General features: G+C 40.6%; 1 protein-coding gene across 1 annotated transcript in view; it reads right to left on the bottom strand.

The window, feature by feature from the left end:
• Nucleotides 1-1946: 1946 nt before the first annotated feature.
• LOC118398386 (protein FAM83B-like) overlaps nucleotides 1947-20649 on the bottom strand; it is a 28004-nt gene continuing 9301 nt past the window's right edge. The window contains exons 3-5 of the mRNA XM_035793669.2: nucleotides 16524-16688; nucleotides 15810-15934; nucleotides 1947-15155 (exon numbers count right to left, since the gene is read on the bottom strand). Coding sequence (XP_035649562.1) covers nucleotides 13028-15155; nucleotides 15810-15934; nucleotides 16524-16688 — 2418 coding nt within the window. The 3' untranslated portion in view covers nucleotides 1947-13027. The remainder of the gene's footprint in view (nucleotides 15156-15809; nucleotides 15935-16523; nucleotides 16689-20649) is intronic.

The raw sequence follows: 20649 nt of genomic DNA, 5'->3' as shown, positions 1-20649 counted from the left end.
TTAGTTAGATTACTTGTTGGTTATCACTGCATTGTTGGAACTAGAAGCACAAGCATTTCGCTACACTCGCATTAACATCTGCTAACCATGTGTATGTGACAAATAAAATTTGATTTGATTTGATTTGATTTTGATTTGACAACACATAATGAGGGAAATGAGAACCAGGTGTGTGGGAAAACAAGACAAGACAAATGGAAAATTAAAAATGAATTGGCGATGGCTAGAAGACCGGCGACGTCGACCGCCGAGCACCACCCGAACAAGGAGAGGCATCGACTTCGGCAGAAGTCGTGACACAGTCATTGAAACAATAGCCCAGACAACCTGGTTAGTCAATAATGGTAAAGTTAATGCTTCCCCGAAAAATGCTGCTTTGAATTCCACTCTAAGTTACCCTGTGGAAAAAAGCACAAAGTTGAGCCTTATGGGGGTTAAGCAGAGTCAGCTGGTTGGGTGAGCTATAGGAGGACATGGTCATTGTAATGGCTGGAATGGAATAAATGGAACGGACTCAAACGTGTTTCTATATACTTGATCCATTCCAGCCATTACTATAGCTCCTCCCACCAGCCTCCACTGGTTTTAAGACCAAGGATCATTTAGCTATTTGATTTAGAATTTTACGACCGCTGTAGATACAAATTATTTGTTGAAACATTGAATTTAGCCTTACTGCTATTAGGGGACAGCAGGAAGCCTAGTGGTTAGAGCATTGGGCTAGTAACCGAAAGATGGCTGGATTGAATCCCTGAGCTGAAAAGGTACAACTCTGTCGTTCTGCCTCTGAACAAGGCAATTAACCCACTGTTCCCCAGTAGGCCGTCATTGTAAATAAGAATTTGTTCTTAATTAACTGACTTGCCTAGTTAAATACATTTTTTCAATGAAGCAACAGGAAGTATGTTTTGAAGTGTCTGTCCTATATCTGAGATAAATGAAAGCTCAGGATTTTGTATTTATTTTTAACGTGGAATGACCCATATACCTTTGACGTGGAAATGCCCTTTTCACTTCCATACATCTTTCGGCCCAGTACTGGGTTACCTTCAGACGAGTCTTGTGAGTCTTGTGGGAGTCGTAGAGCAAAACATCGTGAGAGTCAACGCTTTTGATTCGTTTTTGTAGGCCAAACCATGCTGGTGCTACAGACAGAAGTTGGGACATCTGCAGTACCAACTTAAGATGAGTCCCGTGAATCTTGTGGGGGTCGTGGAGGAAAACCACTGTGCTCGTGAGAGTCTCAGCTTTCCATAGTGGGGTCATATTAGTTTCTAATAATTTCTATCTATTTCAGTTTCGATTTCGTGGTTGGTTCTATTTGGGTGTGGTGTACTGATTAGAATCAGCTTAGCTGATCAGGATGTGCTGCAGCTGTTGTCCTCGTTAGTCAGATGGGTTTTTCACCTCTGCTTGAATAACTGATATTTAAGAGCTGTTGCCCAGTGCTTCAGGTGGAAAAATAGATGTTGGAAGAACTACACCACTGTTTAGTGCTTCAGGTCATTGAACAGAGCATATTACCTTTGTTTTCCTCTGTTTGTGTTTGCTCCACTATTGTTTTCACTCCCCATTTTTATTCTGTTAGTTTGTCTGATAACAGGCAAATCCAGAGGTTGCACATTATGGTGACCTTTTAAGACCCAACTGGAGTTGCCTGGCCAGCACTCCATGGATGCCTTTCAGAACCCATTTTAAAACCCCTCCTGTTCAATTTGGGTTGTCAGTTTGTTAGTTCTCTTTTTCTGTTGAGCATGAATTTTGGTTTCTTATTGGGGAACCTAACAAGCCCAAACAATTCTGACTGTACAGACATTTGTGATAAGATCAATTTTCGGGATGTCTCCTGGTCTGACTAATACCGCTGGTGCACTGCCACCTTCCACCACAGATGCAGAAGGCCAATATCGGCGGATGCAGAGGATTGAGACACACTTTAACAGAGCTGATGGAGAATTACTTTATTAAAAAATTAAAAAATACACCTTTATTTAACCAGGTAGGCCAGTTGAGAACAAGTTCTCATTTACAATTGCGACCTGGCCAAGATAAAGCAAAGCAGTGCGACAAATACAACAACACAGAGGTAAACATGGGATAAACAGACGTACAGTCAATAACACACTAGAAAAATCTGTATACAGTGTGTGCAAATGAAGTAAGGAGGTAAGGCAATAAATAGGCCATAGTGGCGAAGTAATTACAATTTAGCAATTAACACTGGAGTGATTGATGTGCAGATGAGGATGTGAAAGTAGAAATACTGGTGTGCAAAAGAGCAGGAAAACCAAAAAAATATGGGGATGAGGTAGTTTGTTGGATGGGCTATTTACAGATTGGCTGTGTACGGCTGCAGCGATCGGTAAGCTTCTCTGACAGGTTATGCTTAAAGATAGTGAGGGAGATAAGTCTCTAACTTCAGTGATTTTTGCAATTTGTTCCAGTCATTGGTAGCAGAGAACTGTAAGGAAAGACGTCCAAAGGAGGTGTTGGCTTTGGGGATGACCAGTGAAATATACCTGCTGGAGCGCGTGCTACGGGTGGGTGTTGCTATGGTGACCAGAAAGCTGAGATAAGGCGGAGCTTTACCTAGCAAAGACTTATAGATGACCTGGAGCCAGTGGGTTTGGCGACGAACATGTTGCGAGGACCAGCCAACAAGAGCATACAGGTCACAGTGGTGGGTAGTATATGGGGCTTTGGTGACAAAACGGATGGCTCTCTGATAGACTGCATCCATCGCCAAGGTCAAGGATCAGTAGGATATTCAGTTTTACGAGGGTATGTTTGGCAGCATAAGTGAAAGATGCTTTGTTGCGGAATAGAACGCCAATTCAAGATTTAATTTTGGATTGGAGATGCTTTATATGAGTCTGGAAGGAGAGTTTACAGCCTAGACAGACACCTAGGTATTTATAGTTGTCCACATATTCTAAGTCAGAACCGTCCAGAGTAGTGATGCTAGTCGGGCGGGCGGGTGCGGGCAGCGATCGGTTGAAGAGCATACATTTACTTTTACTAGCATTGAAGCTCGTTATGATCCTAATTAGATTTCTATGTGGGTGCGGACATAGACTCTAGGGGATTCTACAGTACAGTTGACAGTACGTACAGTTTTCCTTTATTTGCAATTATTATATTGAGGCCTAAGTTTAGTTATTATTCACATTTGAATTGAAATAATGGATTTTAAATAATTTAATTCAAATCTAAAGTATGTGAAGAGCAATACATTTTAATCCATAATGGCACTTTGTTAATGAATTCAAATCAGGCAATTCTGTTAATTCTACCACTACAGTACTAGGTTTTTAACCATTACAATAGATTGAGCACTTTATGCTGGAACGTCAAAGCCTACTTCCAAAGCTCCCCTCTAAGTTTGTGATATGTTGTACTGTCCAGCAGATGGGGCAATAAAATCATGAAGTACACTGTGTACAAAACATTAGGAACACCTTCCTAATATTTAGTTGCACCCCCCTCTTGCCCCTTGAACAGCCTCAATTCGTCAGGGCATGGACTCTAGTGTTCCACAAGGACGCTGGTCCATGTTGACTCCAATGCTTCCCACAGCTGTGTTGGATAGGCTGGATGTCATTTGGGAGGTGGACAATTCTTGATACACATGGGAAACTGCTGAGTGTGACAAACCCAGCAGCGTTGCAGTTCTTGACACACTCAAACTGGTGTGCCTGGCACCTACAAACCATACCCTGTTTAAGTAATCTTGCTTTGATTTGTCATCCTGAGGGTCCCAGAGATAAAATGTAGCATAGTTTTGGTTGATAAAATCTATTTCTATATTCAAATGTAGGAACTGGGTTCTTAAGTTTGAACCCCTGCTGTTTCTGAACCCCTGCTGTGTTTTGTACACTCAGTGTATATTGAGATGAGCCAGAAACTCACCACTTAAAAAGTTATAGATGATTGGATTTGCAGCACTGTTGGCATATATCAGCCAATGTGAGAACATGAACCAGGCCTACACAGTCTATCTGCTGTTTGTGTTCTTAAACATCCCAAGCACTCTGCAATGACAAGGTAACATCAGTGAGACCTCATAAATAATGACACCAGACTGTTAAATGAAGTGTGTTGAAACTGTAAATAGAATTATAGCTTATTGACAGGTGTTTGCAAGTGTACATATTTACTAGATGGAGGGGAGTAACAAATATTAGAGTTCAGCCAACTTTAAATTCTACTTAATTCTTTGAATAACTAGCAAGTAATATGCATCCTGAGTGTCAGACATCAAACACATGTTTGCTTATCGTGTTGATATAGATTAGAACATATCTGATCTATGCTAATTTAATGTTTACAGATGAGTTCTCAGTATGTGATCACCTTTTTCTGTAAACACAATGTTTACCAGGGATTACTGGGAACCGAACCTGTTCGATCTCAGCGGACACTGTGCTGGTCCGGACACTGACTGACTCCCCAGGTCCTGGAGGATAACTGGAACCCTGGAGAGACTTTTGCTTCCTCTGCAGCACAGATGACATCCCAGGAATCTGTTTACAGAACACACAACCCACAGAACATCAGACTGTTGTCTCTTGGTTGACAGACTCATTAAAACAGAAAACTTTTAAAACACTCAATGGGATGGATCTGAACAGTGGGGTGCATGATCTGAGAGTGCATTGTCAAATAATTACAAGCATAATTGACACTGATAACTTGGTGACTGCATGATCAAGAAATATATTTGGAGAATCAGCAAACAAATAGCCATATTGCCAATAAACAGTGCAAATGTATGTTATTGTTCACAAACATGAATTTACATAGATACCTGTTGACACCACAGCGTATAACATATTTGTATGTATGCCAGAACCATAAGACAGAGCGGCGCAAAGTATGTGGCAATGAAGAAACAGATGTGATACACCTTGGGGTAGACATCAGCTGTTGAGAGAATGAAATTTGACTTGTAAATAAATGTGACATAGATCTTGATAGGGCGGTGCTAAGGTAGGAATCATAGTGATAATTTGTAAAATGCCAAGGGGAAACAAACATCGAAACAAATCAAGCTTTATTTATATTTACATGAATGCAGCGCAATGCGATGCACAGAAGAAAAAAAATTTAAGTAAATATTTACTACACAATATGTTAAATGTAAACATATTGTGTAACTACAAGCTCATGTGTTTATGAAGACTTTTTTTATGTACATATATATCAGTAACATGCATGAGCTTGTAGTTACTGTGCATGAAGCTAAAATTAGTGGCAAGACAGAACTGTCAGAGACAAAGCATGTCAAAGGGAATGAGATTGTGTTGAAATATGGTTCCCATTACAGAAAGGTTCAGCGGAACAAAGAATACATTCTACACTTTAAGAAATAACAATTGAATCATTGACAGGAATGAACTGCAAAGAAGGCATACGGTAACTTTAGACCACAGGTGTCAAACTCATTCCACGGAGGTCCGAGTGTCTGCAAGGTCACTCCTCCCTTGTACCTGATTGATCAGTTCAGCTCACTGATTAGTTGGGAACTCTCCTCACCTGGTTATGTAGGTCTTAACAAAACCATTTGAAAACCTGAAACTATACTGCAACTATCTTTGACACCCAAGGCCAGCTCCAGGCCTAAGCGACATAAGCAGTCGCTTTGGAACTCTGGGTCTGGGTCTCAACTTACTATTGAGAGTTGGAATAGTAAAATACACCAGGTGCAATTTCGAAATTTGGTTTTGCATCAGCAGTTTCTCTTGTTATGTCAGTCACTCAATTACCTGACAATGAGCCATGTACATTTTTAGATTGGTAGTTAGTCTAGCCAGCTATCTAAACTTGTAGTAATCATGACCGAATACTAACCGGACACGTGCTCAGGGGCCCTGACCTTCAGGTGGCCCCCATAGATTTTGTTAGTCATTCTCATTCAGATATGATAATAACATGGCATAAGTCATGGCAAAATGTGTAGAATTGTAGGAATTTAGCTTTAAAGGCCCCACCAGAGGGCAATGCTGCCCCTATTTCTATGTAATTCCTGAACTATAGTGGAAATTCTCGTTTAGGTTCCACCTCCGAAGAATGACACAGGCTGCTAATAGATATTCATGAATTGGGGGTGGGAACATTGTGGTGATTTCCAAGTGGAGTGAAGAAATAACAAGTAGAGCACTGACAGCTGTCAGTGTAGCTAGTTAGCATGCTAACCTTATCTAGCTAGTTAATGTTATCTGTTGTTGCTACAATGTATTCAAAGATTAGCCAGCTGGCTAGACTATGGCTGGTTCTGGAGATGTATTTGTCATAAGCATTAGGGAACACTTTGCAACAGATGAATAAGGGAAATTAGTATATATTTGACTTTGTCATCTATTGTTATCTCCAATGTTTTGGCATGTTCTATAAATTGCGGCCTGGAATCCGCCATAGAAATAGAAAGAATAAGATGAAGCTTCAGTAATATGGATAGCCTATTGAACGGAGTGGACAAGAGGTGCGTTTTTCTACAATGTAATGGACACGGTGCATCCTTTGGTAGAGGCTCCTGGCAGTCAGCCCATGCCAAGTCAACCCAAGCTAATATGGGTTCTCACAGCTAAATGAAGTGAAATGATAGACTAAAATGACTGCTCATGATGCACGCCGCAAATGATATGCAACAGCACCCTGAGCATATCAGACACGAAACGAAACATCAATAAAAATGTAACAGCACAAAATGGATACAACAGTTTGCGGGTGCTTTTTTATTGGTAGACACTTGTGATTTCGAGCGCACCAATCAAGTCAGTGGAGAGTGTTCAAAACCATTAATCTTGGGGCGACGGGGGTAGCGGGGTTCCAAAATGCAATCACATCCCAAGCAATTTTTTAAATACGGACTAGCAAAAATCATTGTTAAACTTGACAAATTATCCAATACACTTTGGATGCAAAAAACATAAGTATGCATCCCCTATTTGAATTTGCTCCATAGCTCAGACGACCAGGTGTAGGCTACGGTGAAAAGCATTGGCTCAGCCAAAGATTATCTATTATATTGCTCAGCTCAGTCGCAACTCACGAAGAAGAAGAATTTTGCAGGTGTTTCTGAGTAGTAAACAATGGTGGGTGGTAACATTCAAATAAAATCCAGCCCTGAAAGGAAACAGACTGAAAAGTATTAGCATGCATATCACAGGGGATACACTTCATAGGCACGGAAAATATTCCCCAAAAATATAACATTGTGTTAATAAAGTTGCATACAAACATGGTCTCTTTTTTGTTTCCTTGAGTAAGGCTTCTCCAAAATGCAGGTGTTTCAGCCTAGTTTAGTGCTATTTGTGGTGGTGGGGCAAGCCAGCAGAAAATACAAGAGTGTTGCGCCGTGATTGGCTCAGTGTTCTGTCACTCATGGAGACACTACGTCACCGCAAAGTCTAAGGGTAGACCTCAAAAATTGTAGCCCCTTGGGTGCTTCCATAGAGTTAGATTATAAGTGCCCATCCAAGAAGGCTCAAGGTCATTAGCCACAGATAAAATGATGTAAAATATGTACAGTAGCTTTGATTGGACTGATCATGTCAACATCATACTTTCAAAATCTTAGCTTGTAGTCATCATCATGAATCAGGTTGACAATCTACTGGCAAATCCTTTTAAATCCTTGTTGTATGTAGAGAAATAATGAAGAGAAATTATATATAAAATGTATCGGTCCTCATAAACATTACACAACAAGTTGCAAATTCAACAATGGGTGGTTTGGAATCAGTGACAATGGCTGTGTGGTCCTAAATCTGGGATTAAGGGGCTCTTTTCCTAGTTTAAAATGATAAACATTCAACATTGGCCATGCCGTCAACGAAGCATGATTTGTGTCGTGCTCAAAACAACTAACTCGGAACTGCGAAAACTTGACTTCAGTGAGTTGAAGACAACTGGGAAGTCAGGAATAAACGAGCTCCGACTGGAAAAATACGTTTTGTATGGGCATCCAACTCGGAATTGCAAATCCGGCCTCTTTCTAGAGCTACGACCTGAAGATCAATGAAGTCATCATGATTTGATCATGCTGCCTACATACAGACTCGAAATCATTGGCCACTTTAATAAATGGATCACTAGTCACTTTAATAATGTTTACATATCTTACATTACTCATCTCATATGTGTATACTGTGTTTTATACCATCTATTGCATCTAGCCTATGCCGCTCGGTCATTGCTCATTCATATATTAATATGTACATATTCTTATCCCATCCCTTTAGATTTGTGAGTATTAGGTAGTTGTTGTGGAATTGTTGTATTACTTGTTAGATATTATTGCACTGTCAGAACTAGAAGCACAAGCATTTCACTACACTCACAGTAACATCTGCTAACTATGTGTATGTGACCAATAACATTTGATTTGATTTGGAATTTGATTTGATTCGAGGTGTGCATAATAATGAGCAGCCTGGTGACCTTGAGCGCCGGAGAAGGAGTATACGTGACAACGTCAGTGAACTTCAGGTTGGAAAGTCGGAGCTCTCGATTTGGAGGTGGAGGGTCCGTCATGGTCTGGGGTGGTGTGTCAAAGCATCATCGGGCTGAGCTTGTCATTGCAGGCAATCTCAATGCTGTGTGTTACAGGGAAGACATCCTCCTCCCTCATGTGGTACCCTTCCTGCAGGCTCACCCTGACATGACCCTCTAGCATGACAATGCCACCAGCCATACTGCTCATTCTGTGCATGATTTCCTGCAAGACAGGAATGTCAGTGTTCTGCCATGGCCAGCGAAAAGGCCGAATCTCAATTCAGGTCTGGGACCTGTTGGATTGGAGGGTGAGGGCTAGGGCCATTCTCCAAGGAAATATTCCGTTATGTTCATACAAATATTTACACGCGTTAAGTTTTCTGAAAATAAATGCAGTTTATTTTTTACCTTTATTTAATTAGGCAAGCCAGTTAAAGAACAAATTCTTATTTTCAAATACGGCCTAGGAACAGTGGATTAACTGCCTGTTCAGGGGCAGAACAAAAGATTTGTACCTTGAACTTGCAACCTTCCAGTTACTAGTCCAACACGCTAACCACTAGGCTACCCTGCGGCCCCAGTTGACAGTGAGAGGACGTTTCTTTTTTCTTTTTTCTTATTTTCATTCACCCCTTTAGATTTGTGTGTATTAGGGAGTTGTTGGGGAATTGTTAGAATCCTTGTTATATATTACTGCACTGTCGGAACTAGAAGTACAAGCATTTCGCTACACTCGCATTAACATCTGCTAACGATGTGTATGTGACCAATAACATTTGATTTGATTTGATTTTACATGAACGCACTCAAAAACAGCAGCTCTTTGCTGTATTCTTTGACAGTCTCTCTCTGGTCATAGTTTTAAAAGTTATTAAATCTCACGCCGGCTAGTATCAAACTTTGCTGTGGCTGGGGTTGTGGCAGCTGTAGGGAGACACAGTGATTTGAGCTATCCGATTAGCTAGGGCAGTAGGCACACTCATTTAGCCACAGATCTCCCAGTCTGCCGGGTAGGCAGTTTGTCTTTTCAGACAAATTAAGTGGTTAAAAATGGGATCTCTTTGCCTACCCGGTGCGCAGGGCTTCTGAATCAAATATGCCTACCGCAAAAAACGCAACACAAGGGAAAAAAAAGGAACGCAATCCTGTATGTCTTTATCATTGGCTTTTCTACAGAAATGTTTGGTGATCGCCTAGGAATGCCTTGAAGATCGCGATCGACCTGTTGGTGACCACTGATCTACTTCATCTCACTTAGTTTACCTTTAATCCTAACTTAACCTATGACCTGACCCATCACCTTATGCATTACTACCCCACAGTGGCAAGAAGAGACAAAAAAACAAAAACTAAACAACACAAATGTTTCCCAGCCTCCCACACATAGGTTACTTTCTGTCCCTAACACTAAAACTTAAACTTAAGCTTATAAAAATTATATTGAAATGTTTTGATGAAACTTAAACTCAATAAAAACTAATAAAGATTATCTGTAAGCAGAATTTCTAATAAAAATCTTAAAACTACTAGAAGTAAACCCTAATATAAAAACACAAATCTATTATAACCTTGCTGCCCAGTAGGTCTATGTTACATACAGAAACAGATCAAAGGAAACACAATGACATTTGTTTGGAAAAAGCAACTATATTTAAAAAGACATACAATGTACATTTCCCTAAAATTGTCCCATCATAATACCATTACATTTCTCACAACACCTGTATCCGCAACACATATGCAGCCATATGCAGCCACAGTAGAACAGTAGAACAAAATATAACTTTATTCAAGCATATTTTGTCAAATAATGTCAAAAACTAGGGCAGCAGGGTAGCCTAGTGGTTAGAGCATTGGACTTGTAACCAAAAGGTGGCGAGTTCAAATCCCTTAGCTGACAAGGTACAAATCTGTGTTTCTGTCCCTGAACAGGCAGTTAACCCACTGTTCCTAGGCTGTCATTGAAAATAAGAATTTGTTCTTTAACTGACTTGCCTAGTTAAATAAAGGTTAAAAAAATGAACTCATTCACCCAATCATGTACATGTACACACTGTAGATCCTGGACATGTTTATCTAATATTGTGACAAAATATTTTCCACTGTCTGTGATCACAGCTTTATTGTGATCTTTTAAAATTGAATGATGACAGTTAATGTGTTTCATATGGAAATTAAGCTACTGTACCATAAATCCTAATAAATGAATCGATCCTATCTAACACAGTTAACTTTTAGTCTCTCATCACAGCCTTCGAGTAGCTGATCTAGTTTTAGGTTTGAAAAAATAAATATCTGATAACACTTTCTATGAGGCTCATCCATTTGATGTAACAGATTATGGACTCGAGGAGCAAATAAGATTTAACAAATTCTGTTCAGTGTTTTCCTCACTGCAGTGTACACACACACACACACACACATTCGCTCACGCACACACACACAAACACACTCTTTTAGCTTTTCTCTTTTCGTCTTAGACTGAAAACTGGTTGAATTAAAGTTGTTCCATGTCATAAAATATATATAAAGTGGGGCAAAAAGTATTTAGTCAGCCACCAATTGTGCAAGTTCTCCCACTTAAAAAGATGAGAGGCCTGTAAATGCCTGTAATTTTCATTATAGGTACACTTCAACTGTGACAGATAAAATGAGAAAAAAAATCCAGAAAATCACATTGTAGGATTTTTAATGAATATATTTGCAAATTATGGTGGAAAATAAGTATTTGGTCACCTACAAACAAGCAAGATTTCTGGCTCTCACAGACCTGTAACTTCTTCTTTAAGAGGCTCCTCTGTCCTCCACTCGTTACCTGTATTAATGGCACCTGTTTGAACTTGTTATCAGTATAAAAGACACCTGTCCACAACCTCAAAAAGTCACACTCCAAAATCCACTATGGCCAAGACCAAAGAGCTGTCAAAGGACACCAGAAACAATATTGTAGACCTGCACCAGGCTGGGAAGACTGAATCTGCAATAGGTAAGCAGCTTGGTTTGAAGAAATCAACTGTGGGAGCAATTATTAGGAAATGGAAGACATACAAGACCACTGATAATCTCCCTCAATCTGGGGCTCCACGCAAGATCTCACCCCGTGGGGTCAAAATGATCACAAGAACGGTGAGCAAAAATCCAATAACCACACGGGGGAACCTAGTGAATGACCTGCAGAGAGCTGGGACCAAAGTAACAAAGCTACGCCGCCAGGAACTCAAATCCTTTAGTGCCAGACGTGTCCCCCTGCTTAAGCCAGTACATGTCCAGGCCCGTCTGAAGTTTGCTCGAGAGCATTTTGGATGATCCAGAAGAAGATTGGGAGAATGTCATATGGTCAGATGAAACCAAAATAAAACCTTTTGGTAAAAACTCAACTCGTCGTGTTTGGAGGACAAAGAATTCTGAGTTGCATCCAAAGAACACCATACCCACTGTGAAGCATGGGGGTGGAAACATCATACTTTGGGACTGTTTTTCTGCAAAGGGACCAGGACGACTGGTCCCCTTGGGCGATCCGTATAAAGGAAAGAACGAATGGGGCCATGTATCGTGAGATTTTGAGTGAAAACCTCCTTCCATCAGCAAGGGCATTGAAGATGAAACGTGGATGGGTCTTTCAGCATGACAATGATCCCAAACTCACCGCCCGGGCAATGAAGGAGTGGCTTCGTAAGAAGCATTTCAAGGTCCTGGAGTGGCCTAGCCAGTCTCCAGATCTCAACCCTATAGAACGTTTTTGGAGTGAGTTGAAAGTCCGTGTTGCCCAGCAACAGCCCCAAAACATCACTGCTCTAGAGGAGATCTGCATGGAGGAATGGGTCCAAAATACCAGCAACAGTGTGTGAAAACCTTGTGAAGACTTACAGAAAACATTTGACCTCTGTCATTGCCAACAAAGGGTATATAACAGTATTCAGATAAACTTTTGTTATTGACCAAATACTTGTTTTCTACCATAATTTGCAAATAAATTCATTAAAAATCCTACAATGTGATTTCCTGGAACTTTTTTTCTCATCTTGTCTGTCATAGTTGAAGTGTACCTATGATCAAAATTACAGGCCTCTCTCATCTTTTTAAGTGGGAGAACTTGCACAATTGGTGGCTGACTAAATACTTTTTTGCCCCTCTATATATATATATAAATATATATCTGGTCTGACGATACCTGGCTATCCCTGTCCCCTGTTCACCTGACTGTGCTGCTGACCCAGTTCTGCTGGTCTGACTTCAGCTGTGGTCCTCTGACTTGAGTTCACTGTCCGTGATACCTTGTCCCAGACCCTGCTTGTATGTTTGTGCCTCGTAGAAAGTGTTACTAATAATCAAAACATTGATATTTAATTGAAGTAATGATCAGTTTTCCATTGCTCTAAATAGACCTGAAAGAATGTCAGCTATTCATGTGAACAGTTTTCAAGTTTAATGGTGCAGTACACTGTTTCCAATCTGTCAACAATTTGATTGCGTTTTTGAATGTCATCATTCGACCAGTAAGCTTAGTTCACTATGCTAACTTTCTTATCTACTACTTATTTTTGTGAATGAAGTTCCCTACTCTTTGTATAAATTTCCCCAGTTTGTTTTCATGGTGGCTAGTTGTCTGCTGGCCAGTGTGGTTGTGTTGTTCATTGTTGGAGTTACTTTTAGCAGAGTGCATGCTCTTGGTCTTCTCTGGTGCATGTATGGGTGCAGGGTCTGTTGCAGATTGTAAAGAGTGGGGTTGCTTCTTCTCAAATGAGCAGAAAGGCTCAAATCTGCTATACAAACGACTACTGCCCCCCTGATCGCTACGCCAGTTTCCTGATGCAAGGCTTGCCCTTTCATGTCTTTCATCAATGGCAGTAGGCTGCCCCTGTGTCCTAATGGATGTAACTCTGGCAGGAGGGTTTTGCTGCAGCTCGTCAGTGCTGAAACGAGGGGCTGATGATTTACCTATATCATCTGCAAAGTGGTTCTTGTCCATCTTTATCCTGGTAGGGGATCTGGTTGGATTTGCGGTGCCACTCTGCGATGCAACCTTCCTCTCTCTGTTTGGTCTTTGTTCTTCTTTCTCAGTCACTATGGTGTCTGAGCTACCACCCCCTTTTGGAATGACATTTTCTTTGGTTAGAGGGGAACCCTCTTTTTTCTCTGGTATGTTGAGCAACGATCTGATTTTCTTGGAGCTCTTCTTGAGGAAACGAGGTGAGCCCAGTGCTGTACTGGTGGACTTGTAAGTGGGCTCTTTGCTGTTCATATCAAGGGCTGCTGCAGACACAGTTCTGGAGGGAGGCTCTTTCCAAATGGAAAGAGGGGGTCTCTTTATGTCCACTGTGCTTTTGACATCATATTGAGAGACAGATCTCTGATCCTCATTCAGATTTGAAGAATATCCTCCATTCTGTGCACCCACTCTTATTCCACCACCATCTGACTGTTTCCTCACAAAGGCTCCACCATACATGTGACTGGAGGACTCTTTATTGTCTCTGTAGTCTATGTTGGACTTTGGGTCTGCCACACTGTGCCTTTTGTGCCAGTTGTCTTGGAGGAGCTCAGGGTTTTTGATTACCAGTCCCCCTTTGGTTCTGCCCAGGCTGGCATAGACAGACTGATGTGGGTCTCTTCCATAGCCAATGTTATTCCTGGGATCATCCAAAATATGCAGACTTTGCTTCTTCATTATAAACTCATCCTGTCTCATTCTGTTTTCCATTGATGTTGCTGGATTCCGTTGCATTGATGAGTAATACGGTGCATTGTTTTGCCTTGCAGAGGGATCGACCTGACGTATGGAAGAGTTTTTTGAGTAAATGTTTGTCTCCGGTTGCTCTGGAATAGTGGACTTGAAAACAAGCGATGACCTAACTCTGGAGGGAATGAATGAGCTAGCTTTGTTTTCCAGAGCTTCATACTGGTCCAGATAATCACATGATTCCCCAATAGGAGTGTCAGTGTTATTGAGGTAAGACTCTATCCTATATGTGCGCAAGAAGGACTTAGCCGTGTGCTCCAAAGTCGGTATGTTCTGCTGCATGGAGCGGGCGTGTTTGTCATTTCCGTGGTAGGACTGCCGAATATTGTGACCTCTGTACATCTGTGCCCCCTGAGAATTGTCATCCATAGCATTGGAAAAGTGGCTTCTTCCCGGGGCACAGTGATAACCTTCATCTCCAGCCACATTCCAGTTGCTTGCCCCATACCTTGTGTTGTGTGGAACATGCAAGACTTCTTGTCTCTCCCCAGCATAACTGTGTCTTTTCAGGAAGTTTGCAGTCTCTGCAGACTGGAACTGATGGATGTGTTTTTGAACACTCACACCATGATTGACCATGGGTCTGTGTTGAAATGGCTCCTCCTCATAAAGTCTCTCCTCCATCTCTCTGATAGGGCTCGTCATGCCCATCTGTCTCTCACAGGCTTTTCTATACACTGTGTCCAGGGTATGTCTCAACTGGTCCTTCCTCTCAAAGGCTTGGCTGGATTGAGAAGCATACTTTGCCAGAGCATGCCTTCCATTCCTTTCTAGTAGCACACCCTCGGGAGGGGCGAGAACTGCTGGCATTGAGGAGCGAGCGAAGAGTGTTCGAAACTCCTCGTCATAGGACTCCACCAGCTGGCCTGTTATGACCTGCACCATACTCAGGTTGATTTTCTCATAGGACCACATGAAGCTGGGTGGAGTAGAAGAAACGTAGAGCAGCAATTACTTCAGTGTCAAATGTCAACTCTAACAGACATGTTCAGCTCAGTCTATGCACGAGGTCAACTAAGGTAAACAGTTTTGCATTATCAATAAATTGTCTGCTGTCAACCCTTAGCATCTGTAATTAATCTCTATGTTGTGGCACATTTTTCTATCAAAGATAAGCCTTTGGCTGTCTAAAGTAGAACATTAATATTGCTTTATCTGTTACTCGTTTTGAAAAGTCAACCCTTTCAGACACAAATCCCCAATCTTAAATGTTTTCATATCTCAAGAAAAGTTCTGTGTTCCACTTAGAAATCAAATACAGTCTCTACAGAAAGTAACATTGAACAGAACTTCTAAAAATCTTTAAATTGTCCAAGCTTTCATACTTATATGCCATGCATTATTTACATCACAGAGGTAAAAAAAAAAAAATAATTAAACACAAATAAGATTGGGGTCAAAAGCCAGAAAACAATCTATTTAATCCTTAACCTGTTCAAATAGTCACAATTACAATACAAAGAAAGAACATCACAATGACTCAATAAAGTAAATTGTATTTATAGCCAAAGAACAGTTGAATCAATATGGGGAAATCCTTATTCTGAACCACTGGCCTCCTTGTTCCATTTACCTGTATGATCCGTACACCACTGTTTGGCAGTCCACCAATAGAAACCTCTGCTCCATTGCTCCATGAAATGTAGCTCCTGAACGACAGATGTAATCCTGCCCCTTCACTGTGCGTACTCTCATGTTCTGTAGACCAAGACAGTCAAAGTGGCATCTTAGCAAGACCATTCTACGGTAATACACCGCTTTATGCAAAGCCTGATTATTATCAGTATTCTCGCATGAAGTATATATTGACTCTCCGAAATAGCGAGAGAGCTTTATTGCAGCCTTGTAAAATGCTATGACAAGAAAGCATAACTCTTCTGGCTGTGTCCTAAATACCTCTGGTAATAACTACCTCAACCTGTAAACTGCCTCGCCCTGCAAGATAGAGTGAGAATTAAGTTTTCAGTGGTTCAGGTTCATTCTGAAATCCATCTACAGTATATAACACAAGACACTGCAATAACCTTCATCCTCCCCACTGCCGCACCTCACATAGTACATTATCTATCAGATACAGAGGTACCATACGCTGGAATTCTTATTTTCACGTTGCCGAAACATCATCATCCCTCAATAACTTCGAGATAGTCACTTGTTTTCTTTGGTTATAATAAAAAACAAGGACAAATCAATACTGTATATACGATGGGAGGAGGATCAGGCGATACTTTTGATTATCAACCTCTAAGTAGATGAATTAACATTGTAACAGAGGATGTGAACGTACCCTAAGTTTTGGGATTTGGATGTCTTGATTCTCAGCCATTGAGAGAAAGCTTTGCAGATGAAATTCATCCAGAAGCACATAAACTGGAGTTCCTCTGATGGAGGCATCAACCACTTCTTTGAATATATCCACATCTGTAAAAATGTCCATTACAATTGCAATAACCTGTAAGGAAAGAAGGGAAAATAACAAAAAAGGTTATGGTTAACATGATGATTTATTAAAATAATTAGCATACCATTGTAACACCTTAGTGTTGATGGACCCACCTTTTGGATCTTTTGTGAATTAAAGTATGAGGGATTGTGTAGAGCTGTGGTAACACTCCCAAGCACATGTCACATATGACACCCAAATGGAAACTGGCGGTTCAATCACCACGTCCACCCTTCCCACTGTTGCTCCCACCTACATTACCGGTCAAACGTTTTAGAACACCTACTCATTCAAGGGTTTTCTTTATTTGTACTCTTTTCTACATTGTATAATAATAGTGAAGACATCAAAACTATGAAATAACACATATGGAATCATGTAGTAAACAAAAAAGTTGTCACGCGCTGACCTTAGAGATCCTTATTATTCTCTGTTTGGTTAGGTCAGGGTGTGACTCAGGTGGGAAAGTCTATGTTTTCTATTTCATTGTTCTTTGCCGAGTGTGGTTCCCAATCAGAGGCAGCTGTTTATCGTTGTCTCTGATTGGGGATCATATGTAAGTTGTCATTTTCCTTTTGGGTTTTGTGGGGTCTTGTTTTCTGTTTAGTGTCTTACCTGACATATTGCTGCAGAATGCTGTGGTAGCCATGTTGGTTAAGTGTGCCTTAAATTCTAACTACATAACAGACAGTGTCACCAGCAAAGCACCCCCACACCATAACACCTCCTCCTCCATGCTTTACGGTGGGAAATACAGATGCGGAGATCATCCATTCACCCACACCACGTCTCACAAAGACACGGCGGTTGGAACCAAAAATTTCCAATTTGGACTCCAGACCAAAGGACACATTTCCACCTGTCTACTGTCCACTGCTCGTGTTTCTAGGACCAAGCAAGTGTCTTCTTCTTATTGATGTCCTTTAGTAGTGGTTTCTTTGCAGAAATTTGACCATGAAGGCCTGATTCACACAGTCTCCTCTGAACAGTTGATGTTGAGATGTGACTGTTACTTGAACTCCGTAAAGTATTTCTTTGGGCTGCAATTTCTGAGGCTGGTAACTGTAATGAACTTATCCTCTGCAGCAGAGGTAACTCTGGGTCTTCTATTCCTGTGGCTGTCCTCATGAAAGCCAGTTTCATCAAAGCTCTTGATGGTTTTTGCGACTGCACTTGAAGAAACTTTCAAAGTTTTTAAAATGTTCCGTATTGAATGACCTTCATGCTTACAGTAATGATGGACTGTCGTTTCTCTTTGTTGCTAATTTGACCTGTTCTTGCCATAATATGGACTTGGTATTTTACCAAATAGGGCTATCTTCTGTATACCCCCCTACCTTGTCAAAACACAATTAATTCACTCAAATGCATTAAGAAGGAAAGAAATCCCACTAATTCACTTTTAAGAAGGCAAACCTGTTAATTGAAATTAATTCCAGGTGAATACCTCATGAATCTGATTGAGAGAATGCCATGAGTGTGCCAAAACTGTCATCAAGGCAAAAGGGTAGCTATTTGAAGAATCTCAAATATAAAATATATTTTGATGTTGATTGTTTAACACTTTTTTGGTTACTACATGATTCTATATGTGTTATGTCATAGTGTTGATATCTTCACTACTGCTCTACAATGTAGAAAATAGTAAAAAATAAAGAAAAACCCTTGAATGAGTAGGTGTTCTAAAACGTTTGACCGGTAGTGTACCTGTATCCCCCTCTCAATAAAAGTGTCAAATAAAGTGTTAAAATATTTTTGTGAGGCATTGCTGTAAGCTCAGGAACTCTTATGTGATTACTGTGACTGTGATTACCATGACCCTGCATGCCCTTATAAAGTGTAAAAATGTTTATTAATTGTTGTTTTAGAGTTCAAATTATGTACAGTACCATGACATAGACCCACCAGGTAAATCCAGGTGAAAGCTTTGATCCCTTTTTTTGTGTCACTTGTTGTGACTAGGGGGCAGTATTATCATTTTTGGAAAAATAACGTTCCCATAGTAAACGGGATATTTTGTCAGGACCAGATGCTAGAATATGCATATAATTGATAGCTTAGGATAGAAAACACTCTAAAGTTTCCAAAACTGTAAAAATAACGTCTGTGAGTATAACAGAACTGATATTGCAGGCGAAAGCCTGAGAAAAATCCAATCCGGAAGTGCCTCATGTTTTGAAAGCGAAGCGTTCCAATGCGTCCCTATTGAGCAGTGAATGGGCTATCAACCAGATTACTTTTTCTCCGTATTCCCCAAGGTGTCTACAGCATTGTGACGTAGTTTTACGCATTTATGTTGAAGAATATCCGTAAGCGGCTACATTGCGCAACTGGTCACCTGATGGCTCCCAGAGTGATTCTGGTGTAAAATACAGAGGTAGCCATTATTCCAATCGGTCCTACTGAAAAACCAATTGTCCCGGTGGATATATTATCGAATAGATATTTGAAAAACACATTGAGGATTGATTATAAACAACGTTTGCCATGTTTCTGTCGATATTATGGAGCTAATTTGGAATATTTTTCAGTGTTTTCGTGACTGCAATTTCCAGGCGATTTCTCAGCCAAACGTGAAGAATTTTTGAAGCAATTTTGCCTACAAAAATAATATTTTGGGGAAAAAGGAACATTGGCTATCTAACTGGGAGTCTCGTGAGTGAAAACATCCGAAGCTCATCAAAGGTAAACTATTTAATTTGATTGCTTTTCTGATTTCCGTGACCAAGTTACCTGCTGCTAGCTGGACAAAATGCTATGCTAGGCTATCGATAAACTTGCACAAATGCTTGTCTAGCTTTGGCTGTAAAGCACATTTTGAAAATCTGAGATGACAGGGTGATTAACAAAAGGCTAAGCTGTGTCTCAATATATTTCACTTGTGATTTTCATGAATAGGAATATTTTCTAGGAATATTTATGTCCGTTGCGTTATGCTAATATGTGTCAGTTGATGATTACGCTCCCTCATGCGGGATGGGGAGTCACTAGAGGTTATTAAATTACTCAGTATATCAAAGTAAATGTTCACCAGAAAAAAAAACTGAACATTACAATATATGTGTCCGAGTCCTATCATTATTAGACCTGGTTGGAAAATGTTCATAATATACACAATATGTCATATTGTGCTTCCTTTAAAAATATATATCTAAATATATATATATATTGTATAGTATCTCAAGGAGTGACTTAGTGTGTGATCACAAGCTATGGCCACTCTGTGTTTACCATATTCCCTGTGACAGGTTTGACTTGGTTTGACATATGGATGGGAGTATTACCTATGTACAGTACACACCCACCTCATCTGGCTAATACTTGGAATACTTGTAACTAGTACAGTCTAGACAATGTAGTCTAAATCACGTGAGAAACCACAGTAAAACTATAGTTTATGCCTGCACATGTACATATCCATTTTGCTGACCTCATTTCTCAATAAAATCAGACTGATCTGTAGACTTTCTAAATTCTAGGAGAGCGAGCTAACCACACCAGCACTACTACCTGCAATCACGGTACCAGTATTGCTAGCACTCTTCTCTCATCTGGTTCAAAACTGCATTTACTCGTTCATGTTAACTAGACCAACTGGTTAGCCTCACAGCTCTTCGGTCGTGAGAGAATATTTACCCAAGAAATATAGCCCTGTTCTGCTTAATGGCCACTGATTCTCCATCCCTAAACGAGCCTAGAAAAGCACTCAAACCCTCATGTTCTTCTGCTTAATCCTCCATGATTGCAGGGAAGGATTTTCACCTTCAATGCATACATTGCCTGGGAAGGTAACATGCTCAGGAAGAACTCGAGAACCCCAACTCCTGTCAGCATTGTAAATGACTCTAGATTGTAAAATGCTTTGCTGTCTCTAACCCCTCCCCTTTCAGCCACCGGCCGAGGAGGGGTTTGAGTGCTTTTCTAGGCTTGTTTTGGGATGGAGAAGCAGTGGCCATTATGCAGAACAGAG

This window comes from Oncorhynchus keta, chromosome 2, assembly GCF_023373465.1.
Source record: "Oncorhynchus keta strain PuntledgeMale-10-30-2019 chromosome 2, Oket_V2, whole genome shotgun sequence".
Lineage (NCBI taxonomy): Eukaryota > Metazoa > Chordata > Actinopteri > Salmoniformes > Salmonidae > Oncorhynchus > Oncorhynchus keta.
Note: the sequence above shows the minus strand (reverse complement) of the source record. Positions and strands in the feature narration are given on the sequence as shown.